This window comes from Tachyglossus aculeatus, chromosome 22, assembly GCF_015852505.1.
Source record: "Tachyglossus aculeatus isolate mTacAcu1 chromosome 22, mTacAcu1.pri, whole genome shotgun sequence".
Taxonomy (NCBI): Eukaryota; Metazoa; Chordata; class Mammalia; order Monotremata; family Tachyglossidae; genus Tachyglossus; species Tachyglossus aculeatus.
This window is the reverse complement of record NC_052087.1, coordinates 32146660-32163388: the sequence shown is the minus strand read 5'-3', so window position 1 is coordinate 32163388 and position 16729 is coordinate 32146660. Positions and strand designations below refer to the sequence as shown.

The 16729-nt window shown below is 42.2% G+C and overlaps 2 protein-coding genes across 2 annotated transcripts; both read left to right on the top strand.

The window, feature by feature from the left end:
- The first annotated feature begins 2866 nt into the window (after positions 1-2866).
- LOC119943865 (olfactory receptor 1094-like) lies at positions 2867-3793 on the top strand. The gene has a single exon (XM_038765051.1). The coding sequence runs from the start codon at positions 2867-2869 to the stop codon at positions 3791-3793; it is 927 nt and encodes a 308-aa protein (XP_038620979.1).
- A 6994-nt stretch (positions 3794-10787) lies between these two features.
- LOC119943803 (olfactory receptor 5T3-like) lies at positions 10788-11736 on the top strand. Its single transcript, XM_038764972.1, has one exon. The coding sequence runs from the start codon at positions 10788-10790 to the stop codon at positions 11718-11720; it is 933 nt and encodes a 310-aa protein (XP_038620900.1). The 3' UTR covers positions 11721-11736.
- The last annotated feature ends 4993 nt before the right edge of the window (positions 11737-16729 follow it).

The following is a 16729-nucleotide window of genomic DNA, read 5'->3' as shown; positions in this document are numbered from 1 at the left end:
GCTTATTTTCCATACTAAACTAACTCACTTAATTCAGCAAAAACCTGTGATAACCAGAAAGTTATCCAAGCTTCCATTTTGGTTGTTCACTTAGGGAGACACTTCATTCAAAATTAACCAAGAGAATTCTTGCTGAAGTTTTGAGTAATTTGTATCTTTGATGCTATAAAGAATAATAATAATAATAATAATAATGACATTTATTAAGCACTTGCTATGTGCAAAGCACTGTTCTAAGTGCTGGGGAGGGTACAAGGTGATCAGGTTGTCCCACATGGGGCTCCCATTCTTAATTCCCATTTTACGGATGAGGTAACAGTGACAGAGAAGTTAAGTGACTTGCCCAAAGTCACACAACTGATAATGGGCAGAGCTGGGATTTGAACCCATGACCTCCAACTCCCAAGACCATGCTCTTTCCATTGAGCCATGCTGCTTCTCTCATGTTGATAGAGAATGTTAGAGCATCGGCCTGGGAGTCGGAGGGTCTTGGATTTTAATTTCAGCTCCACCACTCATCTGCTGTGTGACTTATGTCCCAAACTGTGGCACTAAAAAGTGAAGTAACTTGCCCCAGATCACACAGCAGGGAAGTGACAGAGCTTGGATTAGAACCCAGGTCCTCAGGCTCCTCAACCAGTGTTAATTGTGCCACTCCATACTGCTGCAGGTCAGTGATCTATGAATTTACTGGGACATACCCAGGTGATTTAGGTGCAGCCTGCAGTCCTCAGACTTACTAATCAATTGGTCCCTGAAACTTGTGCTTTAAGCCATAAAAATGTGTCAGAACCTAATTTTTTAAATAGCATTTATTAAGCACTTACTATGTGTCAAACGCTGTTCTAAGCAGCTGGGACAGATACAAGTTAATCAGGTTGGATACAGGCCATGTTCCACATGGGGCTTATTTAATTTTATTTTACTTATCTATTCATCTATCAATTTATTTATATTAATGTCCATGTCCCCCTTTAGACTGTGAGCTCGTTGTGGGCAGGAATGTGTCTGTTGTTATGTTGTACCCTGCCAAGCGCTTAGTACAGTGCTTTGCACACAGTAAACTCAATAAATGCAACTGAATGGAATTCATTCAATCGTATTTATTGAGCACTTACTGTGTGCAGAGCGCTGTACTAAGCACTTGGGAAGTACAAGTTGGCAACATGTAGAGACAGTCCCTACCCAAAAGCGGGCTCACAGTCTAGATGTGGCTCACATTCTAAGTAGGAAGGAAAATGAACATTTAATCCTGATTTTACAGTTGAGGAAATTAAGGCACAAGGAAGTGAAGAGACTTTAGGTCACACAACAAGCAACTGGAAGAGCTGGGATTAGAACCCAGGTCTTCTGACTCCCAAACCTGTGCTGTTTCCACTAGACCATGCTGCTTCTCGATTTTCTTCTGGAACAATGTTATGAATAGAAATTAGTTCCCGTAACAGAATTGGAGAGTCTACTCTTTCTAAAATTCCCTATAATTGTGTACCCAATCAATGAGAGATAAATAATATAGTTAGATTAATGTATTTATATCGTCAGAGGCGTTCTATAACAGGAGAGCAGACTTTTACCTCTCCGAAATCACAATGGATGTATCCACTCCCACTGGTGATCCCAACTGGCAGTAAACAAATTCCTCAATCAATCAGTGGTATTAATTTACCATGAGTTAATTATCCCAACAATCCTCTGTTTCACCGCTCCACCCCTCTTCCAACTTCCCCCTTTTCGCCTTTGTTTTCTCATTTGTCTATGATTCCTGTGCATCCCCTCAATCAATATTAATAATAATGATGGCATTTGTTAAGCACTTACTATGTGGAAAGTACTGTTCTAAGCGCTGGGGAGGATACAAGGTGATCAGGTTGCCCCACGTGGGGCTCACAGTCATCTCCATTTTACAGATGAGGTAACTGAGGCACAGAGAGTATTAAGTGACTTGCCCAAAGTCACACAGATGACAAGCAGAGGAGCTGGGATTTGAACCCACGACCTCTGGCTCCAAGCCCGTGCTTTTTCCACAAAGCCATGCTGCTTGGTATATTTTTTAATAGTATTTATTTAGTGCTTACTATGTGCCAGGCACTGTCTTAAGCCCTGTAGAAACAAGATAATCATAGGGCTCACAGTCGTAATACCCATTTTATAGGTGAGATAGCTCAGGAACAGAGAAGTTAAGTTACTTGCCTAAGGTCATTCATTCATTTATTCAATCATAATTATTGAGCACTTACTGTGGTGATCCCAGCTATGTGCTCTGCACATAGTAAGTCCTCAATAAATACGATTGATGTTGATGATGATCACCACCTAGGCTCTATTCCTGCTTCTGCCACTTGTTTGCTGGGTGACCTTGGACAAGTCACTTGACTTATCTGTGCCCCAGTGAGCTCATTTGTAAAATGGGGATTAAATATCTGTCTTTCCTCCTATATAGATTGTGAGTCCCATGGGGGGCAGGATCTTGGTCCAGCCTGATTAAGTTGGATCTACCCCAGAACTTAGAACAATGCTTGACACACAGAAAGTGTTTAAAAATATCATCATGACAAATCTCGTAATAATTGTTTAGATAGACCTTTGTAAACAGGATGATCTTGAAATTTAGACAATATGAAGCTTTCAAGGGAATCCAGTCCATATTTTACTCTAAAGCAGTCTACTGAATTGTGTCATTTTCATTTAAGGAGAATGAAGAAAATAGAGCTCTGACACTGAATAAATACACTGACTTCATCGATTAATGTCTGATAAATGTCTATGTGAGGCTAAATCATTTTACAAATGATAAAAGGATCATTTCAGCTCAGTTCTTAATTTCAATACTCTGCACAATTTACAGATTGGATATGTGGCAGTGAACATGCATAATAACTCTACTGTAATTGAGTTTGTTCTGATGGGATTCCAGGTTCCTGAGGAGCTACAGATCATCCTGTTCTTGCTGTTTCTAGCCATCTATCTTTTCACTTTGGTGGGGAACCTGGGCATAGTTGGGCTGATTAGAATGGACTCCCGGCTTCACAACCCCATGTATTATTTCTTGAGTGTCTTATCTTTTCTGGATGCCTGCTACTCCTCAGTGGTCACCCCCAAGATGTTGGTGAATTTTTTAGTGGGGAATAAATCCATCTCTTTTTCTGGCTGTGCCACACAAATGCTTTTCTTCGTAACTTTGGGAACCACTGAATGTTTTCTTCTGGCTGCCATGGCTTATGATCGCTATGTGGCCATTTCTAATCCTCTGCTCTACATGGCCGTTATGTCACCCAGAATCTATGTGTCGCTCATCATTGGCTCCTATACTGGTGGCCTCCTGCATGGCATCTTACATACATCCGCCACCTTCAGTTTATCCTTCTGCAGCTCCGGTGAAATCAGGCATTTTTTCTGTGATATCCCTCCACTCATATCCCTCTCCTGCTCCGATACGCACATCAACGAACTCTTACTCTTCAATTCTGTGAGTGCTATTGAGGTGGTCACCATCCTGACTGTGCTCGTCTCCTACGGCTACATCCTGGCTGCCATCCTGAGGATCCGCTCCGTTCAAGGGAGACACAAGGCTTTTTCAACCTGCGCCTCCCACCTGGCAGGAGTGACCATATATCACAGTACAATACTCGCCGCGTACGTCAGACCCAGTTCAAGTTACGCTCTGGAGCATGGCATGGTGGTGTCTCTATTTTATACCGTTGTGATTCCCATGTTGAATCCAGTGATTTACAGTCTAAGGAACAAGGATGTGAAGGATGCTTTTAAAAAAGTTTTAGAGAAACATTTTCAGTGATGAAACACATAAGGAGCAATAGACTCCTCACAGGGCTATAACACAGAATTTGGAGTCAGGAGACTTGGGTTCTAATCTCAGTGCCACCACGTATCTGCTGTGTGACATTGAGCCAGTCACTTAACTTCTCTGTGACTCATTTTTCTCATTTGTAAATTGAGAATTAAATACCTACTCTTTCCCTTCTTTAGACTTTGAACCCCATGTTGGATATGGACTAAGCGATTAGAGAAGCAGCGTGGCTCAGTGGAAAGAGCACTGGCTTTGGAGTCAGACATCATGGGTTCGAGTCCCAGCTCCACCACAAGTCTGCTGTGTGACCTTGGGCAAGTCACTTAACTTCTCTGAGCCTCAGTTACCTCATCTGTATAAATGGGGATTAAGACTGTGAGCCCCACGTGGGACAACTTGATCACATTGTATCCCCCCCAGCGCTTAGAACAGTGCTTTGCACATAGTAAGTGCTTAACAAATGCCATCATTATTATTATTATTATATGGACTGTATCTGAACTGATTACATTATATCCACGCCAGTGCTTAAAACTTAATAAACACTGAAGAAATGCCATAGTATACATTAATATTACAAGTAACCACAACTCACATTAGTAAAACACATGTTTTGAAACTGATCCATGTTCTGGTTTCCAATGATCAGAAAGTATTTAAATTCCTTTCAACTCACCCATAGTGAATTAACTAATCTGGAATGAATACTTGTTGTGAATAGGGAACCTGTCTACCAACCCTCTTACATTCATTCATTCAATCATTTATTGAGTGCTTACTATGTGCAGAGCACTGTACTAAGCGCTTAGGAAAGTACAATGCAGCAATTAACAGATACATTCCCTGCCCACAATAAGCTTACAGTCTAGAGGGGTGAGACCGACATCAATACAGACAAATAAAAGTCAGATAGCGAATAAGTGTTGTGGGGCTGGGAAGGGGGAAGAACAAAGGGAGCAAGTCAGGGTTCTCAGGCACTTAGTGATTCATATTGTATGCTTCCAAGCACTTAGTACAGTGCTCTGCATGTGGAAAGTGCTCAATAAATATGATTGATTGATTGAATATCTCTAAAGCAATAGCAATATTACCGGTCTCTTGCTGTGCAATACAGTCATTATCATTATTTAGTCTCATCTCATTATTTAGTCGCTATCAATGAGAATTATTCTTCCTGGACCTTCTCACAACGGGTGGGAAGTAGGGGTTGGGAATACTAGGCCTGGAGGAATCACAAAAGCAGGAGCAGTGGGCAAGGAGAAGCCCAGAACTGTGCAGCTCTGGACTCCCTTATCCCTGGGGCTCTGGAGGCTGGGGGTGGGTTGACGGGGGGCCGGGAGGTGTCTCCTTAGATATTGGAGAAATGTTTGCCTTTTCATACACCCCACATTTCTACAAGAGAAGCCTTAGCAGGGAATAATAATAATAATAATGATGGCATTGTTAAGCACCTACTATGTGCAAAGCACTGTTCTAAGCGCTGGGGAGGATACAAGGTGATTGGGTTGTCCCACATGGGGCTCACAGTCTTAATCTCCATTTTACAGACGAGGTAACTGAGGCACAGAGAAGTTAAGCGACTTGCCCAAAGTCACACAGCTGACAAGCGGCGGAGCCGGGATTTGAACCCATGACCTCTGACTCCCAAGCCTGTTATGTTGTTGTGTTTTAACTCTAACACGTGTTTAGTACAGTGCCCTGCACACAGTAAGTGCTCAGTAAATACAATTGGTTGACTGACTGATTTATCTCCAGTAAATGAGGGGGAAAGCAGAAGCCTCTAATAATAATTATGGTATTTGTTAAGCTCCTACTGTATACCAAACATTGTACGAAGCACTGGGGTAGATACGGTTTAAGCATATAGAGAAGTAGCGTGGCTCAGTGCAAAGAGCCCGGGCTTGGGAGTCAGAGATCATGGGTTCTAATCCCGGCTCTGCCATTTGTCTGCTGTGTGACCTTGGGCAAGTCACTTAACTTCCCTGAGCCTCAGTTACCTCATCCGGAAAATGGGAATAAAGACTGTGAGCCCCACGTGGGACAACCTGATCACCTTGTATCCCCCCCAGCACTTAGAACAGTGCTTTGCACATAGTAAGCACTTAACAAATGCCATCATCATCATCATCATCATCATCATCATCATAATAAAGTACAAAGTTCCCGTCCCATATGAGGCTCCTGATTTATGTAAGCCATCTAGGCTCAGGGGAGCAATGGCTAGAATGCTAGCTAGGCTGTGGCTCTGAATCAGCCAGGTAGTTTTATCTGTAGAGGTGAGAGACCAAGGACAACGCGTTCCAGGCAATGAACAGTGATTCATTATTTTATAGTTTAAATAGTTATGGTTTTGTATTGAATTGCGGAATTTTAATATTTTTTTCCACATGGTACATTTATAGCTTGTTCCATATGCTTATAAGCAGCGTGACTCAGTGGAAAGAGCCCGGGCTTTGGAGTCAGAGGTCATGGGCTCAAATCCTGGCTCCGCCAATTGTCAGCTGTGTGCCTTTGGGCAAGTCACTTAACTTCTCTGGGCCTCAGTTACCTCATCTGTAAAATGGGGATTAAGACTGTGAGCCCCTCCCGTGGGACAAGCTGATCACCTTGTTACCTCCCCAGCATTTAGAACAGTGCCTTGCACTGTTATCGACAAGTAGGGGGCAAAATAAGTTAATCGGCCACAAGGTTCGAGAACCCAAGCTGGTGACGCAGATAGGAAAAATGACTCGGAGCCCTGAGTTCAGATAGAGCAGTAGAGGTAGGAAAGCTGACTGCTCGCCCGTTTACCTCCAGAGAGACACGAGTGACAAACAGCCCCTATCCCAACCACTTCTTCCCTTTTATTTGGTTCCCCATCGGAGCTACACATAGCATTCCCCTTTGGCACCCTATTGTCAGGAGGCATCGCCCACACAAGATGGGGGCGTCTCAGATAGGGCATAGCTGCTTTGATCAGTGTCAGCCCTCCTCGATTACAGGATCTTCTGCGAGGCCGGAGCCTATTCCTCGCACATCCTGTTGTTAAGCCCTGCATGCAATGGAGTCGGTTATGCTAAGCCTTTAGGGAAAATGCAGTCAATGCTGCATCTGCTGGACTATGTGGCTAGGGTGGACAACAGCACATAGTAAGCGCTTAATAAATGACATCATTATTATTATTCCACTTCTGGGTCAGTAATACTACTACTACTACTAATAATAATAATGATGGCATTTGTTAAGCGCTTACTATGTGCAATGCACTGTTCTAAGCCCTGGGGGGGGATACAATGTGATCAGGTTGTCCCTCGTGGGGCTTGCAGTCAATCCCCATTTTACAGATGAGGGAACTGAGGCTCAGAGAAGTTAAGTGACTTGCCCTAGGTCACAAAGCAGACTTGTGGTGGAGCCGGGATTCGAACCCATGACCTCTGACTCCAAAGCCCGGGCTCTTTCCACTGAGCCACGCTGCATGACTTGCCCAAAGTCACACAGCAGACAATTGGCGGAGTCAGGATTTGAACCCATGACCTCTGACTCCAAAGCCCAGTCTCTTTCCATCGAGCCATGCTGCTTCTCTGCTACTACTACAACTACTATTTGTAATAATAATAATATCAATCAGTGATATTTATTGAACACTTTGTATGGGCAGAGCACCATACTAAGTACTTGGGAGAGTACAATACAAAAGAATTAGCAGACACGTAATCATTACAATGGTAATAATAATAATATCTGTTAAGCTTTTACTATTATCCAAGAAGCAGTGTGGCTTAGTGGAGTCAGAGGTCATGGGTTCTAATCCCAGTTCCGCCACTTATCAGCTGTGTGACTTCGAGCAAGTCACTGAACTTCTCTGTGCCTCAGTTACCTCATCCATAAAATGGGGCTTAAGACTGTGAGCCCTACGTGGGACAACCTGATTACTTTGTATCTACCCCAGCGCTTGGCACATAATAAGCGCTTAACAAATACTATAATTATTATTGTTATTACTAAGTGCTGAGGTTGATACAAGATAAGCAGGTTCCAACTGGGGCTCACAGTCTAAGTAGAAGGGAAAAGAGGTACTGAATCCCCATTTTGAAAATGAGGAAACTGAGGCACGGGTATGTTATGTGGCTTGCCCAAGATCATACAGCAGACAAGTCCTCTGATCCCACAGCCATGCTCTTTCCACTAGACCACCATGCTTCTCAATCTTTTCTTAGTTGAGTTTCATGAAATCACATCAGCAATTAGAAAAAGAAAAAGAAGAAAAAACTTAGAACAATGCCTTGCACAGAGTAAGCCCTTTATCAATATTCGAAATGATGGTGACCTTAATGTAGGTAAAGAAACATATTTTCCTGTCATGAGACTTAAAGCTCATTGTGGGCAGGGAATGTATCTATTTATTGTTACACTGAACTCTCCCAAGCACTTAATACAGTACTCTGCACAAAGAAAGTGCTCAATAAATATGATTGAATGAATGAGAGTCTTTTAGACTGTGAGCCCACTGTTGGGTAGGGACTGTCTCTATATGTTGCCAACTTGTACTTCCAAGCGCTTAGTACAGTGCTCTGCACACAGTAAGCGCTCAATAAATATGATTGATGATGATGATGATGATGAGAGGAAGAAGAAAAATCAAGTGAATTTAAAATCAAATCCCAAAACATCAGTATTCCCAAGTTTGCCACAATAAACCCTCATTTGTTTTTATCATAGAATGAGTCTGTGTTTCAGTGTAACATTTCATCAGAAACTATTTGTAGAAATGTGAATTCAAATAATTTGCTTAATCTTGCCTATAAGTGATAGTGATATAAAAGTAATGTATCACCTAACTAATGAACACTGTTGAAAAACTAAACGCTCAGTAAAAATAAAACTGCTATTCATTCCCTTCAACCAATCCCCCCACACTAGGCTATATGTCCATTTAAACCATCGTTCTAGCATGCACTTGATAATAATGATAATAATCTAGCCTGCACGTGAGTAATAAGAGAAGGATACAATAGTGCTTGGGATGGATGACATGTTTCCGTTCCTCTTGGTTTTTTTGAACTTGCAAGCTGACTAACATCGATGAATGAAATTATATTCTTCCCAATAGCATGGCCTCTTTTCCAAACCTAAGTAATTCACCTAGCTTTCAACAGCATTTCAGTAGCTAGTTTGCAAACCTTCTACTTTAGATTGAGATAACTGCATGACTGAAATAGTGGTTCATGTTACTGCATGGTACTACTTTGTTACTGAATAGTAACTGTGTGTTGCTATTAAATCTTGTTAAAATTTAGGGTTGGAATACTTGAAACTGAATACTTAAAGCCTCTCTCTATTTCACAGTAAGCACTTAATAAACATTCCTGAACTACTACTATTTTTTTTTTACTGATGCTCTCATTCTTCCCAAAGGACACTGAGTACCTGTGACTGTCTAGATAACTCACCTGAGATATGGAACCCCTGGGTGTGTCAGAAATTAGTTCCCAAGGGCTCATAGTACAAACTTAATAGAGCTCCAGAGGTAACTTTAAAAAGGAATTTCTGCTTCATTTCCTTCTAGAACTTCATGAGAAGATAGAACTTCATGAGAAGATTGTCTTGGAGTTTGTGCCTTTAGAAGGGAGTATCCAATGAAGTTTTTGGTTAATTTACACAGCCTGAATCCTGAAGGATTGTGGAACATGACTCTGTTTAGACTTGGGGCAAAGAAACAGTAAAATCAGGAAAACCAAGAATGGCTCCGAGATCCTACGAGAAGGTTAGAAGGGAAAGGAGTCTCTCCTGAATGTAGAATGACGAAGCTCTGCCAAGCAAATATATGTTGCCGACTTGTACTTCCCAAGCGCCTAGTACAGTGCTCTGCATACAATAAGTGCTCAATGAATATGATTGAATGAATGAATGAAAGCAAATTCACTCTGCTGTGGTCCATAAAGTGGGAGTGGGAAGGAGAGATCAAGGAAGTACGGGGTTCAGTGAAATGATGAACTGGAAAAGATTAAAAAATAGAGAATTGGGAGGGGGATAAGGAGCAAAATCAGGAAGTGGGAACAGTGAAGTGCTAATCACCAACAAGATGACCCTAGGTCCCTTGATAAGGTCCCTTGATTCAAAATTGAGACAATCCAACCCCTGATGACAAGTGTACAGACCTTGCCATGTTTTGGAACTCTAATACCAGGCTACACCCGATGGTGGAGTTATAATCCCTGGGATTCACCCCACTATTCATTCGTTCAATCATATTTTTTGAACACTTACTGTGTGCAGAGCACTGTACGAAATGCTTGGAAAGTACAATTCAGCACCAAACAGAGGCAATCCCTGCCCACAATGGGCTCCCAGTCAAGAAGACGGGCTCACACTATGAAGATCTCATTCCAGGGCTACCCAAAGAGAGACATTCAGTCTGTAAAATAGATATTCTCCTTATTCTCCTTTCCTATTAGATAATACTAAGGCAAGTTCCACTTATTCTTCAAGGAAAACATGAAGAATAAATAGCATTTATAATGAAAACATCCTTTAGTGAAGTTATTTATGATATATGTATCATATATGTTTGCATATATATGTATGCATATTTTCTTTGTAGGTGCATTTTCATTTTTAAAGTTGGATATCCTTGGAAGTGAATCGGGTGAAGATTGGTAATTGAATTTGTAGGAGGGATGGATGAAGTTCTGATAAGGGGAGTTGAAGTAGGCATTAGAACAGAGGATTTTATGAATGTGAGGGATAACAGGAGATCTTTATATTACATTTAAATTAGGTGTAGAAAACAGTCTTGCCACTTTATGTATTAGTGCATTGAAATTGTAGTGTCGAGATAAATGGCTAGTGACGGGCAAGATAACTGACTAGAAAAATGGGGAAGGAAAAAGAGCTAAATAAATGATAAAATAGCAACCTTAGCTGTAATTCCAAGCACATTACATCGCTTATAAGAGCTGCAATTTTTGTTTTCCTCCAGGACTGGATGCAGATGACTAGGACTATGCATAATAACTCAACTGTGGCTGAGTTTATTCTGATGGGATTCCTGGTTCCTGGGGAGCTACAGATCATCCTGTTCTTGTTGTTTCTAGCCATCTACCTTTTCACTTTGGTGGGGAACCTGGGAATGGTTCTGCTAATCAGGATGGACTCCCGTCTTCATAACCCCATGTATTACTTCTTGAGTGTCTTATCTTTTCTGGATGCCTGCTACTCATCAGTTGTCACCCCCAAGATGTTGCTGAATTGTTTAATGGGGAATAAATCCATCTCCTTTTCTGGCTGTGTCGCACAAATGCTTTTCTTGGTAACCTTTGGAACTACAGAGTGCTTTCTTCTGGCTGCCATGGCTTATGACCGCTATGTAGCCATTTCTAACCCTCTGCTCTACATGGCTGTTATGTCACCCAGAATCTATATGCCACTCATCACTGGTTCACATATTGGTGGCCTTCTGCATGGTATTTTACATACAGCTGCCACCTTCAGTTTATCCTTCTGTGGCTCCAATGAAATCAGACATTTTTTCTGTGATATCCCTCCAATCTTATCCCTCTCCTGCTCTGATACGCACATCAACGAACTGTTACTCTTCAATTTTGTGAGCTCTATAGAGGTGGTCACCATCCTGATTGTGCTCGTCTCCTATGGTTACATCCTGGCTGCCATCCTGAGGATCCGCTCCGCTCAAGGGAGACACAAGGCTTTTTCAACCTGCGCCTCCCACCTGGCAGGAGTGACCATATATCACAGTACGATACTCGCCACGTACGTCAGACCCAGTTCGAGCTACGCTCTGGAACATGGCATGGTGGTGTCTTTGTTCTATTCCATTGTGATTCCCATGTTGAATCCGTTAATCTACAGTTTGAGGAACAAGGATGTGAAGGAAGCCTTTAAAAAAGCATTAAAAACAGCCTGGTTCCGGGGATGAAATTGTGTTATCAGCTTTCGTGACCAGAAAAGATTTAAATTCTCCTTTTCAGCGTATCTTTACAAAATGAGCTCTTCTACAAGTAAGTCCCGAGAGGCACCTCATGACTTGTCACCTTGTTTTGTAAATTCTCCTCTTCTCCTTGATTTTTTTTACTGTTTTGCTCATGTTTCATCTTCCTCGTTTGATAATAAAAAAGCACATATTTAATTAAACCTTATATTTCAATACATTATGCATTGTGCAATAATTTCTGGGCCCGGGGAGAGGGGGCCATGGGGCCGGGATGGGCACCCGCTGCCCCAAAACTCTGTCCGGCTAGGGGGGTGGGGGGAACTGGTCTGGGTGGGAGGTGGTGGGGCCCTGGGTCCTCTGGACTGGAAGCTCATCGTGGGCAGGGAATGCATCTGTTTATCCTTGTCCTCACCCGAGTGCTTAGTACAGTGCTCTGCACATGGTAAGCACAAAATAAATTGATGCCTGTCTACTTGTTCTGTTGTCTGTCTCCCCCTTCTAATAATAATAATAATAATGGCATTTGTTAAGTGCTTACTATGTGCAAATCACTGTTCTAAGCAATGGGGAGGATATAAGGCAATCATGTTGTCCCTCGGGGGGACTCACAGTCTTAATCCCCATTTTACAGATGGGGGAACTGAGGCACAGAGAAGTTAAATGACTGACCCAAAGTCACACAGCTGGCAAGTAGTGGAGCCGGGATTTGAACCCATGACTTCTGTCTCCCAAGCCCGGGCTCTTTCCATTGAGCCACACTGCAAGCCCGTTGTTGGGTAGGGATTGTTTCTATCTGTTGCTGAATTGTACTTCCCAAGTGCTTAGTACAGTGCTCTGCACACAGTAAGCGCTCAATAAATATGGTTGAATGAATGAATAAATAATTTATTCCGGTTTTCCTTTTCAGCAGGAAACAATCTACATTCTATCTATCATATCCTTAAAATCTTATCCATTTCAAATATCCCTGTACTTCATTAGTCATAGGTATTGGAGTACCATATTGTACCCTAAAGAATGTCATGAATGGCAAAATCACAAATGGAAAACAAATCATTTAGGATTAGGTCCTCCTCTTTCCCTGGAGGTGTATTTGCCAAGTAGAAGCCTCACTTCCCTGCATCCTTGAATTCTGAGTGAGTTCAGATCACGCTATCTCCCACCAAAATAATAATAATTGTGACTGTGAGCCCGCTGTTGGGTAGGGACCATTTCTATATGTTGCCAACTTGTACTTCCCAAGTGCTTAGTACAGTGCTCTGCACACAGTAAGCACTCAATAAATATGATTGAATGAATGAATGAATGAATAATGATGGTATTTGTTAAGCACTTACTATGTGGGGTAGATACAAGGCAAACAGGTTGTCCCATGTGGGGCTCACAATCTTAATCCCCATTTTACAGATGAGGCAACTGAGGCACAGAGAAGTGAAGCGACTTGCCCAGAGTCACCCAGCTGATAAATGGTGGAGCTGGGATTAGAACTCACAACCTCTGACTCCCGAGCCTGTGTTCTTTCCACTAAAACACACTGCTTCTCAAGTGCACAGATGACATAGTACGGTGGGAAAATAGGGTGGTGGGATGAGAGATTAGTCAGGGAAAACTTCCTAGAGGAAATATGATTTTAGTAGTACCTTAAAGATGGGGAGAGTGGAGACCTGCCAGTTGTGAAGGGGGAGAGAGTTCCCAGCAGGAGGGAGAGGGTGAGCAGAGGGTTGAAGATGAGAGAGATGAGAGTGAGGCACATTAAGCCTTTTAGACTGTGAGCCCACTATTGGGTAGGGACCGTCTCTATATGTTGCCAACGTGTACTTCCCAAGCGCTTAGTACAGTGCTCTGCACACAGTAAGCGCTCAGTAAATACGAATGATTGATTGATTAAGCAGTTTGGCATTCGAGGAGCCAAGTGGGCACATTGAGTTGTAGATGGAGGGAAGGGAGATAGGTAGTGGGGAGAAAAAAGGAACTTTGATTTTCATTCATTCAATCAATCAATCAATCAATCAATCGTATTTATTGAGCACTTACTGTGTGCAGAGCACTGTACTAAGCGCTTGGGAAGTACAAGTTGGATTTTTGAATAAATTATGTGGTCATCCAATATTTGCAATACATTTTCAGCTTCTGCAGGACTCAACCCTGTTGGCCCCATCCACTTCCACTTCAGCAGGTTGGCTAAATCACAGACAGTATCCTTTCAAGACCACCTTCTATACCTGTGAAAGATAAGCTTAAACCCTTGGCTACTGGAATTTTCCCAACACACCTCAGCAGCATCAATAACAACATTATTTACTGAATCCCTACTGCAAGGCTGTGGGTTTTAATCCCAGCTCCCCACCACTTGTCTGCAGTATGACCATGGGCAAGTCACTTAGCTTCTCTGTGCCTCAGTTATCTCATCTGTAAAATGGAGATTGAAACTGTGAGCCCCACGTGGGACAGGGACTGTGTCCAACCTGATTAACTTGTATCTACCCAGAGCATAGACCGGTGTTTGGCACATAGTAAGCGCTTAAGAAATACCATTATTACTGTTATTATCATCATTATTATTATGCAGAGCACTGTATTATGCACTTGGGAAAATGTAACAAAATAAAAGACGGAAGTTCTGCGTTTGAGGAGATGACGATATAATGAGGGACAGAAGCGGATGTTTACTACCAAATATGGAAAAGAGAGACGAACAAAAGTATAGCAGCAAGTGATTAAAAGGAAAAGTAATTAGGTGAATAATAAATCCACTTAGCACAGTGGTTTGCACAGGAAAGCACCTAGTAAATATTGTATGTGGCTGATGATTAGCACGATCATGAACATGGGAGATTAGTCAGGGGATGCCCCCTGGAAGAGGTGGCTCTTTTGGAGGGTTTTAAAGGTGGAGAAGAGTGTGGGTTGACAGATTTGAGTAGGGAGGAAATGCCATTCAAGGGGAAAGGCCTGAGCAATGGGGCAAAAATGGAAGTTTCAAAGAGTGAAGAGCGAGCTGGGTTATCAGGGTAGAAGAGTTAAGATAGAGCAGAGGGAGACAGCTAATAGATGAGCCTCGAACCAGTGATCAGATGCTTTTATTTAATGCAAGATTAAATGAATGGACCCTGGGGGTTTTTTGATGAGGGGAACGATGTGTTTTGAGTGGTATTTTAATAGGTTAGATTTGAGTTCACACTGGGCTTTTCAGGGGTTTTTCTCCAGGGAGGGGAAAGTGGGATTGAGGGGTGAGCCTAATTATATAAATTAATAAGAGGCTCTCTTCCGACCTGGATCCAGGCAACAGGAGGGCAGAAAACTAAGTAAGTCACTCCCGTGTTATGCATAATTGTAGATTCAACCTCTGTGTTCATGTAATAATAATCATAGTATTTGTTAAGTGCTTACTATGTGCCAAGTACTGTTCTAAGCACTGGGATAGATACAAGGGAATCAGGGTGCCCCACTTGGGGCTCATACTTTAAATTCCCATTTTCCAGATGAGGTAACTGAGGCACAGAGAAGTTAAGTGACTTGCCCAAGATCGCACAGCAGACAAGTGGCGGGGAGCCAGGATTGGAATTACTGACTCGGGGAGGGAAATTGGGGGATTCCGGGGAATTTTGCCCCTGACCTTTAGCCTAATGTTTGTCTTTATGTTCACCCTGGTCTTGTCATTGAGGGTCTCCCTAGGCAGGGGAGATGTGGGATTGAAGGATTGCTGCTGCTCTGGAGTGAGCTGAAATTGGGCAGCCAAAAGCAAGGAGGAGGAAGGAAGTGCTTTAACGATGCAATGAAACAAAGCCTAAGAGAAAACTGCATCTCTACTGCAAACTGTGGAGCCTCGCAATCAATGACAGTAATGGTATTATTTGTAAAGTGCTGATTATGTCCCAGCCCCTGAATTCTATACTGGAGGAGATACCATACAATCAGATTAGACACAGTCCCTGTCCCACATGGAGCTTACAGTTGAGTGAGGAGGGAGAACATGCACTGAATTCTCAATTTATAGATGAGGAAATAGAGGCACAGAAAAGCTAAGTGAATTGCCTAATGTCACACAGCAGGCATGTTTCTGAGAAAGATTTAAAATCCAGCTCTCCTGACTCCCAGCCCTGTGTTCTTTCCATTATTTAATCATCATCATCATCATCATCATAATAATGTTATTTGTTAAGCACTTATTATGTGCCAAGCATTGGTCTAAGAACTGGGAGAGATACAAGGTTATCAGGTTGTCCCACAGTCTAAATCTCCATTTTACAGTTGAGGTAACTGAGGCACAAAGAAGATAAGTGACTTGCCCAAACTCTCACAGCTGACAAGTGGCAGAGCTGGGATTAGAACCCAAGACCTGTGACTCCCAAGCCCGTGTTCTTTCCACTAAACCATGCTGCTACTCAAGAAGAAGGGACACTTTTGGAGCAGAAGTTATGAGAGGATCATCGGTAAGTTCCTTGAATGCAAGGATCATTTTTACTAATTCTATTTTATCTCTCCCAAGTGCTTACCACACCTGCACATCATAGATATTCTGTAAATATTATTGATTTGACTGATTTAAATAGAGGCCAAAAAGCAAAAACAGTGCCAAGCATTACAACTAACAAGCAGTGGCAAAATAAATAGCATTGTTTGTGCAGCTTATTGTGTTTGGGGGACCCACACTAGACTTTTTAACCACACATGCACACGTTGATGACTTTCTACCTCAATGTCATTTTCTTCTATTACAAAGGACAATATATATGTATGTATAGCTACATATACATATAGCTGCATGTTCTGAGATATATATCCTGTATATATCTATATATGTTTGTACACTATTTATTTTACTTGTACATATTTATTCTATTTATTTTATTTGGTTTATATGTTTTGTTTTGTCATCTGTCTCCCCCTTCTAGACTGTGAGCCTGCTGTTGGGTAGGGACCGTCTGTATATGTTGCAAACTTGTACTTCCCAAGCGCTTAGTATAGTGCTCTGCACACAGTAAGCGCTCAATAAA